Below are 18,803 nucleotides of genomic sequence, written 5' to 3' on the forward strand. Positions count from 1 at the left end.
GGTCAAACGACCCTTTCACAGGGGTCACCTAAGACCATCGGAAAACACATATATAATTACATATTGTTTTTGTGATTAATCACTATGCTTTAATTATGTTCAATTTATAACAATGAAAATACATCCTGCATATCAGATATTTACATGACGATTCATAACAGTAGCAAAATTACAGTTATGAAGTAGCAACGACAATAATTTTATGGTTGGGGGTCACCACAACATGAGGAACTGTATTAAAGGGTCGTGGCATTAGGAAGGTTGAGAACCACTGCCTTAGTGGTTCCAGGGTAAGAATGTTGTGTGTGTGTTTTTCAGGAACAACTTTCCCTTTTTTATATAGTTAAGCTATCAGAAGCAGCCAATCAGAGCTTTAGACCAGCGAGGGCCCAGGGAGCCAAACTGTACTGCTGGGCCTCTGGGATTCGAGCTGCCGCTTCTGTGCTTCCCCTGCAGCTGGGCCGATCTGAACCATCTCCTTTCCCTCTGGTCGTTGTGACCACACATGGGTTTGAATGAGGGCCACACATGGGGTTGAAGGTCTAGGTGCCAAGAGGTACACAGGAAGGACCCAGGTTCGCCCCCCTGTTTGAATCCTCAGGCGGATGGAAGTAGAAGTCCAGCTCCCCCTGGTAATGCACCCTGGGCCAGCCCCCCTCAGCCCCACCCCTCGCTCCCTCTCCGGGGGTCTTACCATGCCCAGCTCGCCGCTGTCTGCCGAGGAGGTTTTGCGGGCTGGTCTGTTCTGCAGCCCTGTTGAAACTGCTGTGAGAAAACAAAAGCTGAAGTGCCTGCTGCTCGCTATGGGGGCCAGAAGGACAGGGTGGGCTGCAGCCCGCTCCCCAGCAGGGGGCGAAGGGGGGCGTTAGTCCTGGCTCAGGCTTGGTTGGAGCCAAGGGAGGCCTTCCCAGCCCAAGCAAAGGGATGCCTCCGGGAAACACAACAGGAGGGCTCAGACCCCGAGGAAGCCATCCCCCTGCTTCCAGGCAGATGGCAGGCTGGTGGGGGCGGGAGGAAGGCTGCAGCTGCCTGGAGTGTCAGCAGAGATGGGGTCAGTGGCCATAAACACCAGCGACATGGGGCCTGACGACCCTCTGACCAGGGGAGAACTGGCGGGGGCCTTGTGGGCTGTGACAGCTACTGCTCTCTGCATGGGCAGAGCCAGCTTCGTGGCTGCAGAAAGAGCCACTCAGTCTGGCCAGACTCCACTTCAAGATGGAGGCGCCTTGAAGGTCCTCTTACCCCGCCCCCCCACCCCCCCCTTCTTTGTGAAGATGAGAGCACCAAAGCCCAAGAGGGACTGTGACCATCTTAAGGTCACAGGGAGGTCAGTGCAAAGGCAGAAGTTGAACCAGGCCTGCAGGGGACAGCTCGTTTGCCTCCCTGGCCCTGCACCGCATGCTGTGACTGACAGGAGCTCCCTCTCTGAGAGTCCACTTCCTCCTCCCGTGTAAACCGGGGGCAGTGGTCCTTGTCCTTCACAGGAGGGTTGTGGGGTGAAATGACAGGATCACGATGATGCTGCAGTGTCCCACGCACTTAAGATGTGCCTGGCGCGGCTCTGAGGGTCTTACGTGTATTGACACATTGTAAGCCGCCCGCACCCTTTGAGGTGCTGGTATTAATCCCCATTTCACAGATGAGGGCACTGAGTCCCAAAGAGGTCACACAGGGAGTGATGGAGCCAGAATTCCAACTGACTCAGAACACACCGTTCTCTAGGGCCCCCCATGTTTTGGAATCTCGGGGTCACATGTCTGTTTCACCCACAGCCAGCAGGACGAGGCCCATGGCTTCCCGTCAGTCTGCAGGGAAGCGAAGTGTGGAGGCGGGGAGGGAGGGCCGAGGGGCAGCCCGGCTCCTGACCTACTGGGAGGCTGGTTTTGATGACCACGGGCTCCGGGATCCTCCAGAAGCCGTTGTCCTCGTCCCAGCAGGACTCGCGCCGGACCCGGTCCAGGTTGCTGTAGTTACAGTCCCGGCGAATCAGCGGCTGCACCTGCTCCAGCAGCTGCTGGAAGAGCAGGAAGTCGCGTTCCTGCCGGCGGATGGTGGCCAAGTAATCGATCTTCTCGAGCTCAAACTCCGACTGCAAGTCTTTGATCTCCACCTCTGCCGCCCGAAGCTGGAAATGAAGCATTTCAAGTGTACAGTTCATTCAGTGGCTTTTAGTATATTCAGATTTGTGCGGGCATTGTCCCAATCAGTGTGAGAGCATTTCATCACCCCAAAAGGGACCCCATACTCATGAGTCATTCCCCACTTCTCCCAACCCCCAGCCCTAAGCAACCACCAATCTACTTCCTGTCTGTAAATTTGCTTATTCTGGACATTTCTTATGAATGAAATCATGGAAGCATACACTATGTCGTCTTTTGTGTCTGGCTTCTCTCACGTATCACAGTGTTTTCAAGTTCAACATGTTGTATCATGTATCAGTACTTCCTTTTACTGCGGAATACTATCCCGTTGGGAATATGCCACATTCCTTACATTTATGCTTGTTTTCACTTTGGCCTATAATGAATGATGCTGCTCTGAACATTCGTGTACAAGTCTTTGTGTGGACATATTTTCATTTCTCTTGAGTGTAACTGCTGTGTCGCTATGAAATAAACAGGAGAGCTACTACAAGGAACAGAAACGTAGATCAGTGCATTTCAGGAGAAAATCCCCCCGCAGCACAAGGGCATGGAGCCAGACATTAAACACGTAACACAGCACCCCAATGTGAATAAAAATCCCTTCAACAGGTAGTCACAGACATGAAGACTTCAAGTCAGAAGTCCAAAACTTAACATGGAAATGGACAAAAATGAAGACAGTGTGAGATGGGACATTCACCAAACCCAGGAAGAATTTGTGTGGTTTTTGTTTTAAATTGAGGTAGGTAGCCCTGGCTGGGTGGCTTAGTTGGTTGGAGTCTTATCCCATATACCAAAAAGGTCGCGGGCTTGATCCCCAGTTAGGGCACATACAGGAGTCAACCAATCGATGTTTTTTTTTCTCTCTCTCTCTCTCCCTCCTTCCCTCCCTCCCCCCCTCTCCCCCTTCCTATCTCAAAAAAAAAAAAATAAATAAAAATCAATAAACATATCCTCAGGTGAGGATTTAAAAAACACTTAGCCCTAACTGTAATTCAAGTGTACAATTCATCACCCCAAAAGGGACCCCATACTCATGGGGTACACAGACGCTCAGTGGACAGAGCGTCGGCCTGCGGACTCGGGGGTCCCAGGTTCGATTCCGGTCAAGGGCATGTACCTTGGTTGTGGGCACATCCCCAGTGGGGAGTGTGCAGGAGGCAGCTGATCGATGTTTCTCTCTCATCGATGTTCCTGACTCTCTATCCCTCTCCCTTCCTCTCTGTAAAAAATCAATAAAATATATTTTTAATAAATAAATAAATAAATAAATAAATAAATACAAAACACTTAGATATGTAAACCAAGTTATGAGATATCCAAGGAAGAATGAATTTGACTGAAGAGCATAAGAAGAGGTAATAAGAAAAGGCATGAAAATAGCCAAGAAAATATAAAATGAAAGCGGTTTAAAGAGGAAAAAATCACCACCTTCCTGCTTTGGCAAGACCCTTGGTTGCCAGTGTTGGTGGGCGAGGAGGGGAGGACCCGCAGGTGGCCCAGGGGACACCAGGAGGCCCGGACCACGCAGAGGACACGCCATCCGAGGAGGAGGAAGAGACAGGCACAGAGGCGGGGTCTCATTCTCTGCCCCAGCCTCGCTCCCTACGCTCAGCCACGGCCACGCTGCCTCCTTCGTTCCTGGATCCACTCCCTGTTCCCAGCACCGACCCCTCTGGGCCCAGAACCCTCTGCCTTCAGGTGCTGCCTCTTAGCTTCCAGGCCCCAGCTTAGAAGCCACGCCTCCCTCACAACTTCCTGTCCCCATGAAGGTGGCCCCAGGAGCTCCTGGGGTGAATGCTCACGTCCACTAATGGGGGCCGGTGTCCTGGTGCACTCGGCCTGTGGCAGTGGATTAAGTTGTGCGTTTGTGACGTGGACATCTGCACTTCAGTGAAAGTGGGAAAATAAAGCCGCCTCCCGTCCCGGTGTCTGCAGTGTCATCACCCCAGACTCTGTTGCTTGTTTCTCTGTTGTTGTTTCTTACACACACACACACACACACACACACTCTCTCCCACTGGAAAGTGAGCCTCAGCCCAGCCGGCTGGCTCAGTGGTTGAGCGTCAACCTATGAACCAGGTGGTCATGGTTCGATTCCTGGTCAAGGGCACATCCCCAGGTTGTGGGCTCGATCCCCAGTGTGGGGTGTGCAGGAGGCAGCCGACTGATGATTCTCTCATCGTTGATGTTTCTCTCTCTCTCTCCCTCTCCCTTCCTCTCTGAAATCAATAAAAATATATTTTTTGGTTGTATCAAACTGTGTATTAAATATAATCGTTTTATGTATGTATGTACAGAGGGGCCTTGACTTACGAGTTTAATTCGTTCTGAGACCGAGCTCGTTAAGGAGCTCATTAATTCAAATTACTGTCAACTCAAAGCAAAAAATCAGCCGAGAGACAGCTGGTATCTCAAAAAACTCGTTAGTCGGGACACTTGTAAGTTAAGGCCCCACTATATGTATGTATGTATGTGTGTGTGTGTGTGTGTGTAGGTATATATATATATATATATATATATAATTATTATTATTATTTTTAATTAAGCCCCAGGACAGCAGACACACACCTGACCCTGTGGCTGCTTCCACTAACAGATGCCCTGTGAAGGGTGAATGGATGCCTGCCTAGCGCCGTGGGGCGGGGCGGGGCGGGGCCGAGGGCCTCCGCGGGGCCTCACCTTCCTCTGCATCTTCTCCAGCAGCTTGCTCTTGGCCCTCACTTCCTCCTGGATGGAGTCGTAGACGTTGAGCAGCACCCAGTCCCCGCTGTCCTCGTCCGATTTCTGCAGGGCGGCCACCAGCTGCTTCCTGCGCTCGTCTGCGTAGCGTTTCCGGCGCTTGTGCTTCTCCTTCAGGTCCTTGTTCTTGGCCTGCTCGCCGCCGACCACCTGCTGCTCCAGCAGCTGCAGACTGCCCGCGGGAGAGGAAGCACGCGGGACGGTGCCTGGTCACTGAGCGCTCGCCGTCCAGAGCGACCCACGGACCCTCCCACAACCCGCTTCCCACAGCCTCCACTGAGGCCCCGAGAGGCGAGGCCACAGGGTCAGGGCCAGAACCAAGGTTCCTACCGGACCTACCTAACTCGACCGCGGCTGTGGCTGTGCCCAACAGGAAGGGTGAGAATCTCACCCACCCGCCACCCGCCTCCCAGAGCTGAGGGCAGCAGCAGAGCAGGCTCCGCTGTGCTCCCAGCAGCCTGGTGATGGGCACTGCCTGCCGGGGGCATCCCCACACCCAGCCCCGCGGGCACATGCTGAGTGCAGTCCGTCAGTCAGAGAAAGACCAATCCGTCTGCTCCACTGACACGTAGACTCTCAGAAGCAGAACCAGCCAGCCAAGCTCCTGGACACAGAGCAGATCAGGGCTGGAGGGCTGGGGTGTGGGGCTGGCCAAATGGTGAAGGCGGTCAAAAGGCACCAGCCTCCAGTTATAAAACAAATCCTGGGGATGTGACGTACAGCATAGAGACTAGACTTAAAAACATTGTATTGCGTATTTGAAAGTTAAGAAAATATGCCCTAACGTTTGGCTCAGTGGATAGAGCGTTGGCCTGCGGACTGAAGGGTCCCAGGTTCAATTCCGGTCAAGGGCATGGACCTTGGTTGCGGGCACATTCCCAGTAGGGGGTGTGCAAGAGGCAGCTGATTGATGTTTCTCTCTCATCGATGTTTTAAACTCTCTATCCCTCTCCCTTCCTCTCTGTAAAAAATCAATAAAATATATTTTTTTTATAAAGAAAATAAATTGTACGAGTCCTCATCACAAGTAAGACATTGTGGTGACTGTGTGGAATGCCGGGTGTTACCTAGACTCACAGTGGCAGTCTTCTCGCAATGTACACAGATATGGAATCAGTACGTGGCATGCCTAAAACTTCCATATGTGTCCATCACACCTCAGTTTTTTAAATGCAAAAGAAATACATCCAGCACACAATGTTTAATTGGGCGGAGACATGTATAATACATGTTTAAAATATTTACATCCCAAATGTTCAAATTTGTTTATAGAGTTCTGCCCTTTATTTATTTTTTTAATATATTTTATTGATTTCGGAGAGGAAGGGAAAGGGAGAGAGATAGAAACATCAATGATAAGGGAGAATCATTGATCGGCTGCCTCCTGCACGCCCCCTACTGGGGATGGAGCCCACAACCAGGGCATGTGCCCTTGACTGGAATCAAACCCAGGACCCTTCAGTCCTCAGGCCGACGCTCTATCCACTGAGCCAGACCAGCCAGGGCTAGCGTTCTGCTCTTTAAAGAACAGGTTTAAGCCCTAGCCGGCTTGGCTCAGTGGATAGAGCACCAGCCTGCGGACTGAAGGGTCCCGGGTTCGATTCCGGCCAAGGGCACATGCCTGGGTTCCGGGCTCCATCCCCAGTGTGGGGTGTGCAGGAGGCAGCCAATCAATGAATCTCTCATCATTGATGTTTCTATCTCTCTCCTTCTCCCTTCCTCTCTGAAATCAATAAAGAAATATATTTTAAAGAACAGGTTTAAGTGACCACGAGGCAAGGCTCATGTGGACTCCTCGCTGCCCAGTAAAGCGCCACTAAGTGTTTCAGACTTTGCCTTGTTCCACAGGGACACGGGCTCGTAACCACCGCCGCCTCCCAGAGCTGATGGTCAGCAGCAGAGCAGGCCGCGCCCTCACAGCAGGTCGGGGCGTGCTCCAGGGCCAGAGGGGGGCTGTGCAGCCTCAGTGGGGGGTCGGGAAGAATCTATGGGCACCCCCACACCCAGGCATAGCTCCTTCCCGCCCCGTGAGGGGTCCCGCCAGCCCCACGCTGCAGCCCTTACCGGGCGAGCACCTGCTGCTGGTCCACCATGGGCATCAGGTCGTCGGTGAGCACTGCCACTTCCACGCCCACGCTGTCCCTTCTCGAACTCGTCATGGCCAGCAGGGGCTGGACTTCCTCGGCCTCGGGCCCCCCGACAGGCTCTGCTGCCAACACCTTGTCTTTGTCCCCTTCCTGGCCCAGGTCAGCCTCCTGAGAAACAGAGAAACCTCAGTGGAGGGAGGGAGGCAGCCCCCGACAGCAGCTCACGGTGGCCTCCGTCCCACCCGGGGCATCGTGGCCCTCACATGGCGTAGGGACACCGGTTACACAGAAATGCAGCTACCGAGGCCCTCTGCTGCCCTTGCCCCAGCGCCCGCTCCCTCCCTCTCCCGCCCGCCTCCAGGCTTCCCGAGGCAGCAGGGCGGGTTCTGTGGGCACAAATTGACACAGCCCTTTCCTGGTTACAGCCCTTCAGGGGTCCCCGCTGCCTCTGCAGTAAATCCAGTTTCTTCCGTAGCCTGCCGGGCGCTCCGTGCCCACTCCTGCCTCCCCCTGCCACCCCGTCCACCCTGCTATCTCTCCAGCCTCACCTTCTGTTGCTGAGAAAGTCAAGACCTTTTCAGCCCCAGGACTTTGGCCTTTGCTCTCCCCTGGCACCCTGTCCCTCCTTGGGTCCCTCTCAGTGTCACCTTACAGGAGGGCTCCCCTGGGCTCCCCATCTGCCAGCTCCTACCCAGTGCTCAGGTCCAGAGGTTGGCAGGTAGCTTCCTCTCTCCAAAAATGTGAGTAGATTTAAAGCCTTCCTCTCGTTCCCTGGGGCCTGCTGCGCTTTCTTAAGCAGAAAAGGGCGGGTCTGAGAGCAGCAGTGTTCAAAATGCCCCCCTGGCCCTCGGCGGGGTCCCTGGCAGCACCCCAGCGCCCGCCCCCATGCACACTGGGCCTCTCTGCCCTAGACAAGGGTTCCAGGCAGAGGAAAGCTGGAAAATCCCTGCTGAACAGCAGCCTCTTATTAACGGTTAGTAAGAGGCCTGACAGCGCCTCCAGCTGTGTATGGCTTTGCAATGGGCCATCTGGTGGGCTGGGGTGGTTGTCCCTGTTTTATGAATGAAAAAATTGAGGCTGGAGAGGGAGGGGACAAGTGGAGTGTCACAGGAAGGACCGGGCCCCTGGAAGTCCTCCCAATGCACAGCCAGCTGGCCCAGGGTACTCACTGTCTCGGGCAGGAGGCCGCCCTCTGCCTCAGCTTCAGCCCCGAAGTCACTGAGCTCAGGGACATCTGTCAGGGAGGGGTGCTTGCAGGAGGGCGGGTCGGGGAGAAGGAGGGACGGTGGGGCCAGAGTCAGCCTCTGCTGCCCCACCCTGGCCTCCCTTGCAGCTCCCCACCCCCAACACCTCCTCCTGCCTGTCACTGAGGAGAGAAGGGGCAGGAACAAGAGCGATGAGATGAAGGGAGAGAACAGGGAAGAGAGGAGAGCGGAGACAGGGCGTGCTCTGAGCACCTGCTGTGTTCCAGGAGCGTTACCTGCCCTGCCTCACAGGAAGCACCCATCAGCCCCATTTTACAGATGAAGAAACTGAGGCCCAGATAGCAACTGCCCAAGGTCACACAACTAAGTGAGTGGCACACCCAGGACCTGGACCCACTTCTGTCTGACTCAAAGGCCTGTGCTCTACACACACACACACACACACACACACACACACCCATACACCCACGGAAAGAAGAGGCAAGGAAAGGAAAGAAACAAACAAAAAGGAAAACATTTCACCCTGGCTGGTTTGGTTCAGTGGATAGAGTATCAGCCTGCATACTAAAGGGTCCCGGGTTCAATTCTGGTCAAGGGCATATGTCCAGGTTGCCGACTTGATCCCCAGTAGGAGGCATGCAGGAGGCAGCCAGTTAATGATTCCCTCTCATCATTGATGTTTCTATGTCTCTCTCCCTCTCCCTTCTCTCTGAAGTCAATAAAAATATTTTAAAAACTATTATAGAGAAAGGGCAAACAGCAATATTTCCTCTAATTAATTCCCCTTTAATGTGCATGAATTTCGTGCACCGGGCCATTAGTTTCAACATTAAAAAAAGAGGGTTGGAAAGTGAGAGGACTGACGAAGCAGCAGGATGGAGGAGGAGCAGCGTGGCCAGATCCCCGGGGGGTCCCTGAATGGTAGCTGGAGCCCCGCAGACCCAGCCCAGCCTGCTGCTCTGACCCCGCGAGAGCATGAGGGTGGACCAAGGCCTCCCCCCGCTCTCTCAGGCCTGGAAGCTCAGTGTAATCATGGCAACTCGGCAAACTCCCGTGCTGGTGTCCCTTCATCAGCAGAGCAGGTGTCCTCCTGGCATAGCCTTGTATCTTGACCCCAACTTTCCTACCGATTTACAGAGCGTGACACAAAGCTTGTCCTTCCCAGACCCCTGAACAGGCCCTGAGCCAGTCACAGGCCAGAGCCACCACCAAGATGGTGGGGTCGGGGCTAGAGCCGCAGCTGGAGCTGTCCATCCCTGTGCGCCCAGTGACCCCCGCCTCCCGGCTGAGCTCTGTCTGCTGAATTCCCCGCCCGGCGTCCTGCATGGCATCCGCTACCTGCATGGGGACCTTGGGTATGTCCGTCTGGGGCGCGTCTGCCAGGGCCATGGTGGACGAAAGCCTGGCCAGCTTGGCTTCCACGTCGGCAAAGGGGTCGTGCAGGCTGGGGAGCAGCTCCAGGGGCACCAGCTGGGGCTCCTCTTCCTGGAGGAAGGGCTCCTCCCCCAGCAGGGCCTCCGGGCTGAGCTCCTCCAGGAAGTCCTTGCTCTTCGCCTCCACCCCGGGCACAGAGGGGAGCTCCAGGGTGGGGGGCTCCTGGAGCCCAGGGAAGGCCTCGGGCGTGGAGGTTCCTTCCAGTGTGGACGACTCATCAGACCCCAAGGAACTGTCGGACTTGGAGGTCCCTGCCCTGGGCAGGTCCTCACACTGGGAAGGGAGCCCAGCCGTGCAGACGCCCTCGCTGGGTGGAGGGTCGCTGATGGAATGCGTCTCAGGCTTCACTGGCATCTCGTACTGGAAGGCAGGTGTGCACTCAGACACGCTGGCAAACTCGGCCTTGGACATGACTTCAGTGCTGAAGAGGACTTCTGCCTTCAGGACGGTCTCTGCAGATGGAGACCTTCCCTTAGCGCCTTAAGGTTGGAATGAGGAGGCCTTCCCTGGAAGCTGGTCCAACCCCACCATCTCCAAGAGACCACCTGAAGAGTCAGAGCCCCCAGGCCCTCTCTCTGCCCCAGCATCTCTGCCCCAGCCCTCTCCCCCACCAGCAGAACTCAAACCCTGTCTCCTTCCACCTCTTCCGGGAAGCCTTCCCTGACCAGCCCATGGTTTCTCCATTCTCTGACCTCCTAGGCTGTTAAGTGCTGGGCTCTTACCACCTGCCTTGGGACTGCTTTTAACAAGCAAGCCTGTGGGTCTTACTGCCTCCCCAGGTGAGAGCTGATGAACAGCAGATTTCACCCCCAAATCCCCAAGGGGTCCCCTCTGAAGTGCCCAGCTCAAGGCTCTTGTCCACAGGATGGACATGCTAGACCCGTGGGAGTTAAATGAACACCGTGGATAAATGTTAGACCGAATAAAGTCACTCAGAGAAGAGCATTTAAACTGAACAGGAGGGAGCTCTCTGAGGGGCATAAAATGCTGGAACCTGCCTCCCCCTTCCTCTGGGTGTGCACAGAGAGTGGCATCCTCCTGCCAGACGGACTCCAAACCTCAGTTTGCACACTTGCAACGTGAGGACTCAGTGAGTCCCTCCTCCCTGAGCACCTGCCCAGGGCCTGGCACACAGCATGCCCAATAAACAGTACCGATGATGTGTCCAATATCGTCATCATTACAAGATGGATTTTACAATGTTTGGGTGAGTACTAGGAAGCCTGGGCTGCTTGGCACCACGGGTGTTTGGATGGTAGTCATGAAGTGGAACATTCTAGAATGTCAAAAAGCCGAAACCGGTTTGGCTCAGTGGATAGAGCGTCAGCCTGCGGACTGAGAGGTCCCGGGTTCGATTCCAGTCAAGGGCATGTACCTGGGTTGCGGGCACATCCCCGGTGGGGGATGTGCAAGAGGCAGCTGATCGATGTTTCTCTCTCATCGATGTTTCTAACTCTATCTCTCTCCCTTCCTCTCTGTGAAAAATCAATAAAATATATTTAATAGAATGTCAAAAAGAAGACAAAAACGCCCACCTGGGTGTGGCTCAGCGGTTGAGCATTGACCCAGGAATCAAAAGGTCACCGGTTCAATTCCTGGTCAGGGCACATGCCTGGGTTGCAGGCTTGATCCCCAGTGTGGGGGATGTGCAAGAGGCAGCCGATCAATGATTCTCTCTCATCATTGATGTTTTTCTCTCTCTCTCTCCCTCTCCCTTCCTCTCTGAAATCAATAATAATATATATATATAATATATACATATATATATATATATATATATATATATATCTCCTATATAATAAAAGGCTAATATGCAATAGACCGAACAGCAGAATGACCGGTTGCTATGACACGCAGTGACCACCAGGGGGCAGACACTCAAAGCAGGAGCTGCCCCCTGGTGGTCAGTGCGCTCCCAGAGGGGGAGCACCGCTCAGCCAGAAGCCAGGCTCATGGCTGGAGAGCACAGTCGTGGTGGCGGGAGCCTCTATCTCCTCCACAGCAGCGCTAAGGATGCCTGACTGCCAGCTTAGCCTAAGCCAGCAGTTGGACATCCCACAAGGGCTCCTGGACTGTGAGACCCCTCCCCCCCCGCCCCCCAGTGCACGAATTTCGTGCACCAGGCCTCTGGTGTGTGTGCATCCTATATAATAAAGATGTAATATGTAAATTGTTATTACACCGTGAAGCGTAACAACTGACAGCATAACGACCGGATCACGGATCAGCAGGAGGATGGGGCAGTGAGCTACAAGCGGGCGGAGAGCTACAGGAGCAGGCAGGGCAGCAAGCTATGGGGGGGTGGGGGTAGCTACAGGAGGGTGGGGCAGTGGGCGGAGAGCTACTGGAGGGCGGCGGCAGCGAGCTACTGGCAAGCTACTGGCACACAGATTCGTGCACAGGGCTACCAATATATATATATATATATATACACACACACACACAAAAACTTCCAGAAAGGTTCAAGTTCTTTCTAATGATTGAATGCTTATCATGGGATACTAGAGGCCCAGTGCACAAATTTGTGCACGGGTGGGGTCCCTTGGCCTAGCAGGCGATCGGGCTGATCAGGGCCTCTCTTGCCCAGTCCAGATCAGGCCAATTGGAGGTTGGCTGTGGGAGCGCACTGACCACCATGGGGCAGCTCCTGCATTGAGCATCTGCCTCCTGGTGGTCATTGCGTGTCACAGCAACCGACTGACCGTTCGTTCGGTTGTAACTGTCACTTAGGCTTTTATATATATAGATTATTATGGGATATGGTTGCTTTGGTAACAGATGGACTCAAAAATGAGAGACAGTAAGAAATGCAGAAACTCTAGAAGAGGACTTACCCATGACACATGGGGGATACGTTACAACTCTCAGTTGGCCTTGGGCGAGGGCCCCAGCCTGTGGCCAAGGCACCACGCAAGCAGTGCTGTGGGTGAGAACACTGGCTCTGGGGCCAGACGGCCTGGGTTCGAATCCTGTCCCCACTCTACCTGCTGTGTGACTTACCCTCTCTGTGCCTCAGTTGCCTCATTTACAAAATGAGAGTCATTGTGGCACCTACCTCGCTGGCTGCTGTGAGGAGTACACTACACAGAACGAACCCTGGTGCGTACCAAGTGCTCTATAGACGCCAGGGGGTAAAATGAGGCGGCAAGCAGGCCGGTCTCCCCCCAGAGCCGGGGCAGGCGCGCACCTGTCTCCTTGCGCAGGCTCTCCTCCAGCGTGGACAGCTTCACGTCGTACGAGTTGCGCATGGCGGTGATGTCCTCCTCCAGCCGGGCCCTGGACTCCTGCTCCACCTTATAGTCGGCCCGCAGCTGGGCCAGGCGCTCCTCGTACTCCTGGGGGGTGAGGGGGGTGGTGAGAGGAGCACAGGAGGGCAAGCGCTTTATCACCATTTCAAAACACAGCTTTCAGTATGCCCACCCCCCACCCCCCACCCCCAGTGATCCAGAAAATACAAATAAGCCAAAAGAACTGAATTAAAATTACCCTAACGGGTTTGGCTCAGTGGATAGAGCGTCGGCCTGCGGACTGAAGGGTCCCAGGTTCGGTTCCCGTCAAGGGCATGTACTCTGGTTGCGTACACATCCCCAGTAGGGGGTGTGCAGGAGGCAGCTGATCCAAGTTTCTCTCTCATCGATGTTTCTAACTCTCTATCCCTCTCCCTTTCTCTCTGTAAAAAATCAATAAAATATATTTAAAAATAAATAAATAAAATAAAATAAAATTACCCACCCAACACTGGAATGGCTGGTGAAGACCCTACTAGAACTTTTCCCTGTGCATGTTGAACGGGTGGATAATGCATGTGTGTGTTTGTCGTCTATTTTTCCCACACGGCAATACATCAGGAACACCTCTTCGCATCAACAGATAGGTTTTAACCAAAGGGTCCTCAACCCAGTCCTCCCACTCCCCTCCCTCTAGCCCTCCGTACCCGCCCCCTCCTGTCTCACACTTCACAGAGAACTCTGAAGCCTCTGGCCATGAACTTCCTCACCTTCCCAGCCCCGCACCTTCCACCCACCTGCAGGTCCGCCCGCCCCAAAGCTCTGCGTCCTCTCTTGTGACAGTGGACGAGCCACCTGACACTGAGCCGCCCCACCGGGGACTTCACTCTTTCAATCCCCATCTCCCTCCGTTCGAGACCATTCCCAGCCGTTTACAAAACCTGCTCTCTTCCTTCCAATTTTAAAAGCAATAAAACTCTTCTTGGATGCCATGTGCGCCTCCAGCTACAGTGCCCGTGCCCAGAAGGTGCTCAGAAAGCCCTGATTCAATGGGGGCCAAGTGCAAACCCTGGCAATGAGACCCCTGCAACAGGAAAGCTGCCACTGTACCCATTCTAGAGATAGAAACAGGCTCGAGAGCTTCAGCAACCTGCCCAAGGTCACAGAGCCCGTGAGAACTGGACCTGCAGACTGGAAAAGCTGCATGGACCCTAGGAATCTTCTAGCTCAAATCCTGCCCCATAAGCCTAGGAGACTGAAGCCCACAGTCACACCTCCAGCTCACGGCTGAGTCATTCCCTGGCCCGGCACCCTCCCCACAGCACGCAGGGGCCACCTCCCTAATCCCGGGCGCCCTGACTGGTTCTGGAATGGGAGGGCGAGAGGACAGACCCTCTCGACGCTTCCTCCCAGTGTGGCTCACAGAAGAAACTCTAGGGTCAGGAAACAGACTTGGTGGTGGCGGCCTCTGGGGCAGCCTCCACTGGGCTGCCCCCTGGGGCGGAGGCAGGCACCCCCATTCCCCAGGTCGATGGACCCTGGAGCCTGCACAGCGTCTCTTCTCCCTGATGACCACTAGGGGGCGGTGCCTTCCCACCCAATGGGTCTTCCTTGGGAAGGAAGCTTCCATCCCACCCCCTGACCAACCCTTCCCACCCCCACTGTTTTGTGACCAATGGCCACCTGTTGCTGTGGTTCCAGACCCACTCTGAGCCCCCAAAGTGTGACCTCTCACTCTGTGGGCCTGGGCTGGGCATTCCTAAAGGCAGCCTCCTCACCCTGCCCCCGGAGCTCCCAGCAGGGAAAAGGCAGACAGAGCCGCTGGGCTCCCAAACCTTCACGGGGCCAGAACGGTGTCCAGCTGAGCCTCTCCCTGAACGGTAACAGCCTCTGCCTGCCAGGGGCAGCTCTTGGGGACCCTCAGTCCATTTCCCCAGCCTCCAGTCCACAGGACGGAGGCCCCAGGCCTTACCTGGTCTGCCCCCCGAGGCTGGGCCCCGGGCCCCCACAGCCTGACCAGGCTCCCAGGGCCTCAGGGCTGGTCCCACCTGAGGTCATAGTTGAGTGGCAAAGGCCCAGCAACAGACACGTCCAGGCCCCGGGCCCCGGGCCCTGCAGCTGTTCCTGCTGGCATTGGGCTCTCCACCAAGAAAAAGCCAGGGCCCTAAAAGACTGCCAAGTGCCAAACCCCACCACATTCGGGCCTCAGAAGGTGCCCTTTAGCAGGAACCTCCGGAAGCTAACAGAGCCTGGAGTTGGGGGCCGGCCATGTTACGTGCCCCTCCCGGCTCCCAACCCCAGGGATCAGCTCCGTATTTGCAAATCAGGGTGTTACCTGCCCTGCCGTTCCGAGATCCTAGGACCCCACATGTGGGAGGACCCAAGTGACAGCTTTTTCTGGGAGGCTAACACCCCACTTATCCACCAGTCAAATGGGCACCTGGGGGCTCCCCATCGCCCACCACAGCTGCCCTGCTCTCAGCCCAGGCTTCTTGGCACCTGCTGTGGGAACAACTCCTTCCATCTGACCTCCGCACCTCCGCACAGGCCACTCCCACTACCAGGAAGGCCTTCTCGGCTTCCTCCAGCCCACAGCCCCCCATGCCTGCTGTGAGGAGACACGGGGCTCCTGCAGACACCCCCACACCCCTTCCTGTTCTCCCACTCATGCGGGATGGACTGGACTCTGGAGTCTGGAACCCGAGTTCAAATCCCAGCTCCGACTCTCCTTAGCTGTGTGACCTTGGGCAAGTCGTGGCCCCAGGATCTCTGCCCGCTGTGTGACTCCGAAAGGGAGACTGTTGTGCCAACCCCACGGAGATGGGGGGTGAAAGGACATCGTTCTGGAGGTGGTCGCCTGCCGGCCGCACCTGCCCACCCCCTCTCCCACCTGCTCCGGGTCTCACCTCCCGGATCAGCTGCTTCTCAGCCTCCGTGTCATGCTGGATCGTAGGCGGGGACCATGGCTTCTCCTCAGTCTGGACAGGGTTTGGGAGCACCTGGTTGGACAGCAGGGCTGGGGGCGGACAGAAATGAGGGGCTGTGACCGGGGTGCACACCGTTTGCAGGAACTAAGCAGCAATCCGCAAAGACAACCACATGTTCGTTCTAACGGTCTTCAGAGTATTGAGCTTATTTGAAGCGCGTCTCTATGTAAAGTGCTAATTTACTCTGTCATTTCAGAAAGATTTCTTGAGCACCGCCTGCTCTAGGCACTGGGGGTGTGGCAGCGAACAGAACAGACGACGCTCACTCACCTCACCCCACAAGATGGTCTGCTGGAGCCCCCCTCCCCAGGAGAGGTACCCAGGAGGTAGAGCCTGGGTCCGATTCACCTCTGTGTCCCCAGTGCCCAGCACAGGTCCACACGGAGGGCGTGCTCAGAGAACTTTGGATGGATGGGTGGGTGGGTGGGTGGGTGGGTGGAAAGATGGATAAAGGGTGGATGACAGGATAGAGAGAATGAATGGGTGGTGTGGGTGGTAGGCTAGAAGGGGTGGGTGGAGAGAATGGATGGGGGAGGGAGGGATGGATGGATGGATGGATGGATGGATGGAGAGGAAGGTGGGTGGGGAGCTGGATGAATGGAGAGATGGACTCAGGCTCCTTTGTGCTCCCTTCCCCAGAGGTTTCTCAGATGAGAAGAAACCTTGGCGTCCTGCAGCTGCAAGAACCTTGCAGACCTGCCAGGTATGATTTCTACCAGCAGATGACAGCCAATGCCTGGGCGCGAGCGCTGCCATCACAAGGTGCCCAGTGGGAGTGGGGTTTGGAGGTGAAGTGAGTCACCCCACTGCTAAGCAGCACAGCATGATGCTGCCGCCTCAGAGACAGTGGGCAGACAGGGGGCAGCGAGCAGGCGACAGAGCCCCCCTCCCAGCTGATGGGACAGGATGGACACCCTGGCCTCTTCCTGGGGCATCAGCGAGCAGACCCCTCCGGCTGTCACTCCCCAGGGCTCCCCCTCACTGGTCCAAAGCCAGGTTCCATGAAGCTGAGGGGACATGGCACGTGGCCTCCGTCTCTCCGGCTCAGCTGGAGGCAGGCAGACCAGGGGCCGGAGCCTTTCTCCTGGGCCCCCTGCCCCTTCCTGCCACCTGGTCCCGAGCAGCCCACCTGACAGGTTGCTGAGGCCCATCTGCTGGGCCAGGATGGCCTTGAGCTTCTTGATCTCCTCCTGGTACTCGCGCAGCAGGGCGTCCTTGGGGTCCTCGTTGATGTGCGGCTTGTTCTTGATGTTCTTGGCTCGGTTGGCGTAGCGCAGCGTGCTGAGCGTCTCGTCGTAGTTGTTGTCGGCAGGCGACAGGCAGGCCACCATCAGCGTCTTGGTGTTGCCGCCCAGGGAGTCCTGCAGCAGCCGAGTCAGCTTCGAGTCGCGGTAGGGGATGTGCTTGCAGCGCCCGTCCACCAGGGCCGAGATGACGTTGCCCAGCGCGGACAGCGACAGGTTGATCTTGGTGGCCTCCTTGAGCCGCTCCCCGGTGGCCCCCGTCTTGGACTGCCGCTCGCTGCCCGCCAGGTCCACCAGGTTCAGCTTGCCTGCCCGCAGGTGGTCCTTGCCCCGCTCGTCTGCAGACAGACCCCCGCAAAGAGGTGAGGGCCTCTGGTGGGGACCCCCCCCATTAATGAGGGCAGTTAGCCATCAGGCACCCCACCCACCGAGTGCTCCCGCCCACCGAGTGCTCCCCGCCCACCGAGGGCCTCATTTCAGCCACACAGGAGCCCCATGCAGGAGGCGCTCTTACTGTGCCCCTCTTACAGGTGAGGAAACTGAGGCTCAGAAAGGGCATTTAACTTGCCCAAGGCCCACAGCTGCTAAGGGGTGCAGCCCGGATCAGCCCCTCGGGCTGTCTGACTCCAGGAAGCAGGGGCTGGGAGGTAGACTATTCTCTGAGAGCAGCAGACGTCTATGGCTATCACAGCAGCTCCTACAGATGCCTGTGAGGCCAAAGGTGTGTGTGTGTGTGTGTGTGTGTGTGTGTGTGTGTGTGAGAGAGAGAGAAAGAGAGAGAGAGAGAGAGAGAGAGAGAGAGAGACTGGGTCACCAGGGAGTTGTATTCTTAAGGCAGAAGCATTGGCTCTGGAGGCTCTTGGACCTGTTCCCATCCCACTTGCTGTGTGACCCTGGCAGAGCCAGGCACCTCTCTGATCCTCAGTTCTCTCTACAAAATGAGACTGAGCAGAGCTCCCCCTACGCTGGCTGCTGGGGGGTGAAATAAACAGACAGCACATTTTTCCAGGGTCCCCACAGGCCTGGCACGGAGCACAGCCTCCGAGGACAAGCCCAGGTCCGCAGCGACTGGCGGTTGTGCCAGCGGAACAGACCCCGCCTGCCCTCCGGTCGGCAGCAGGGGCTCGGAGCACAGATGTTGAGGACTCAGACCCGTGGGGGTTCCAGCTTGACTCCGTCCCTCAGTGGCTGTGAAACTTGGGGGGAAAACTTCACTTGCCCCTGAGCCTCAGCCTTCCTCTCTGTAAAGCGGGAACCAAAGGCCCTGAGGGGTGCTGTGAGGGAGGCCTGCACCAGCGGCACCTGCGGGAGGGCTCGGGGCTGTGCCTGGCACATTGCAAGTGCTCATTAATCGGTGGCTGTTGCTCTTACTACTGTTAATAATTCTTTTTTTGTCTCTAGACGACACCATACATGGTTCCACATGAGATGAGACGGGGTGGGGGGCAGGGGTAGGGGCTTCCTCCTTAGTTTCCTGCTGGTTCAAACCAGAATTGGCCTAGTTTTGCCCATAAGCACAGGGACCTGAAGTAAAGAAAGAAAAGGTTTAGCTGGTACTCAGGAGAGGCTTGGACATGGGAGGGGCTTGATTTTGGGGGCTATTACAGGAGGAGGGGGAGGAGGAGGAGAAGGAGCAGGAGCAAAAGGAGGAAGAGAAGGAGGAGGGGGAGGGGGAGGAGGAGGAGGGGAGGGGGAGGAGGAGGAGGGGAGGGGGAGGAGGAGGAGGGGAGGGG

At 56.0% G+C, this 18,803-nt stretch overlaps 1 protein-coding gene across 9 annotated transcripts in view; it reads right to left on the minus strand.

The window, feature by feature from the left end:
• KIF17 (kinesin family member 17) overlaps window positions 1-18,803 on the minus strand; it is a 31,523-nt gene that overhangs the window by 2,850 nt on the left and 9,870 nt on the right. Inside the window, exons 5-15 of one of the 9 annotated variants that reach the window (XM_070404250.1) lie at window positions 16,956-17,408; window positions 15,746-15,855; window positions 12,800-12,947; window positions 9,517-10,064; window positions 8,143-8,223; window positions 7,665-7,763; window positions 6,951-7,141; window positions 4,827-5,058; window positions 1,867-2,125; window positions 695-765; window positions 121-542 (exon numbers count right to left, since the gene is read on the minus strand). In XM_070404250.1, coding sequence (XP_070260351.1) covers window positions 366-542; window positions 695-765; window positions 1,867-2,125; window positions 4,827-5,058; window positions 6,951-7,141; window positions 7,665-7,763; window positions 8,143-8,223; window positions 9,517-10,064; window positions 12,800-12,947; window positions 15,746-15,855; window positions 16,956-17,408 — 2,369 coding nt within the window. In that variant the 3' untranslated portion in view covers window positions 121-365. Of the gene's footprint in view, window positions 1-120; window positions 543-694; window positions 766-1,866; window positions 2,126-4,826; window positions 5,059-6,950; window positions 7,142-7,664; window positions 7,764-8,142; window positions 8,224-9,516; window positions 10,065-12,799; window positions 12,948-15,745; window positions 15,856-16,955; window positions 17,409-18,803 lie in introns of those variants that run through there. The other 8 variants (XM_070404255.1, XM_070404254.1, XM_070404248.1 and 5 more) reach the window with 8 other exon arrangements.

The sequence above is a fragment of the Myotis yumanensis genome, unplaced genomic scaffold, assembly GCF_028538775.1.
Source record: "Myotis yumanensis isolate MYYU_CA2020_CCGP unplaced genomic scaffold, mMyoYum1.0.hap1 SCAF_2, whole genome shotgun sequence".
NCBI classification, from domain to species: Eukaryota; Metazoa; Chordata; class Mammalia; order Chiroptera; family Vespertilionidae; genus Myotis; species Myotis yumanensis.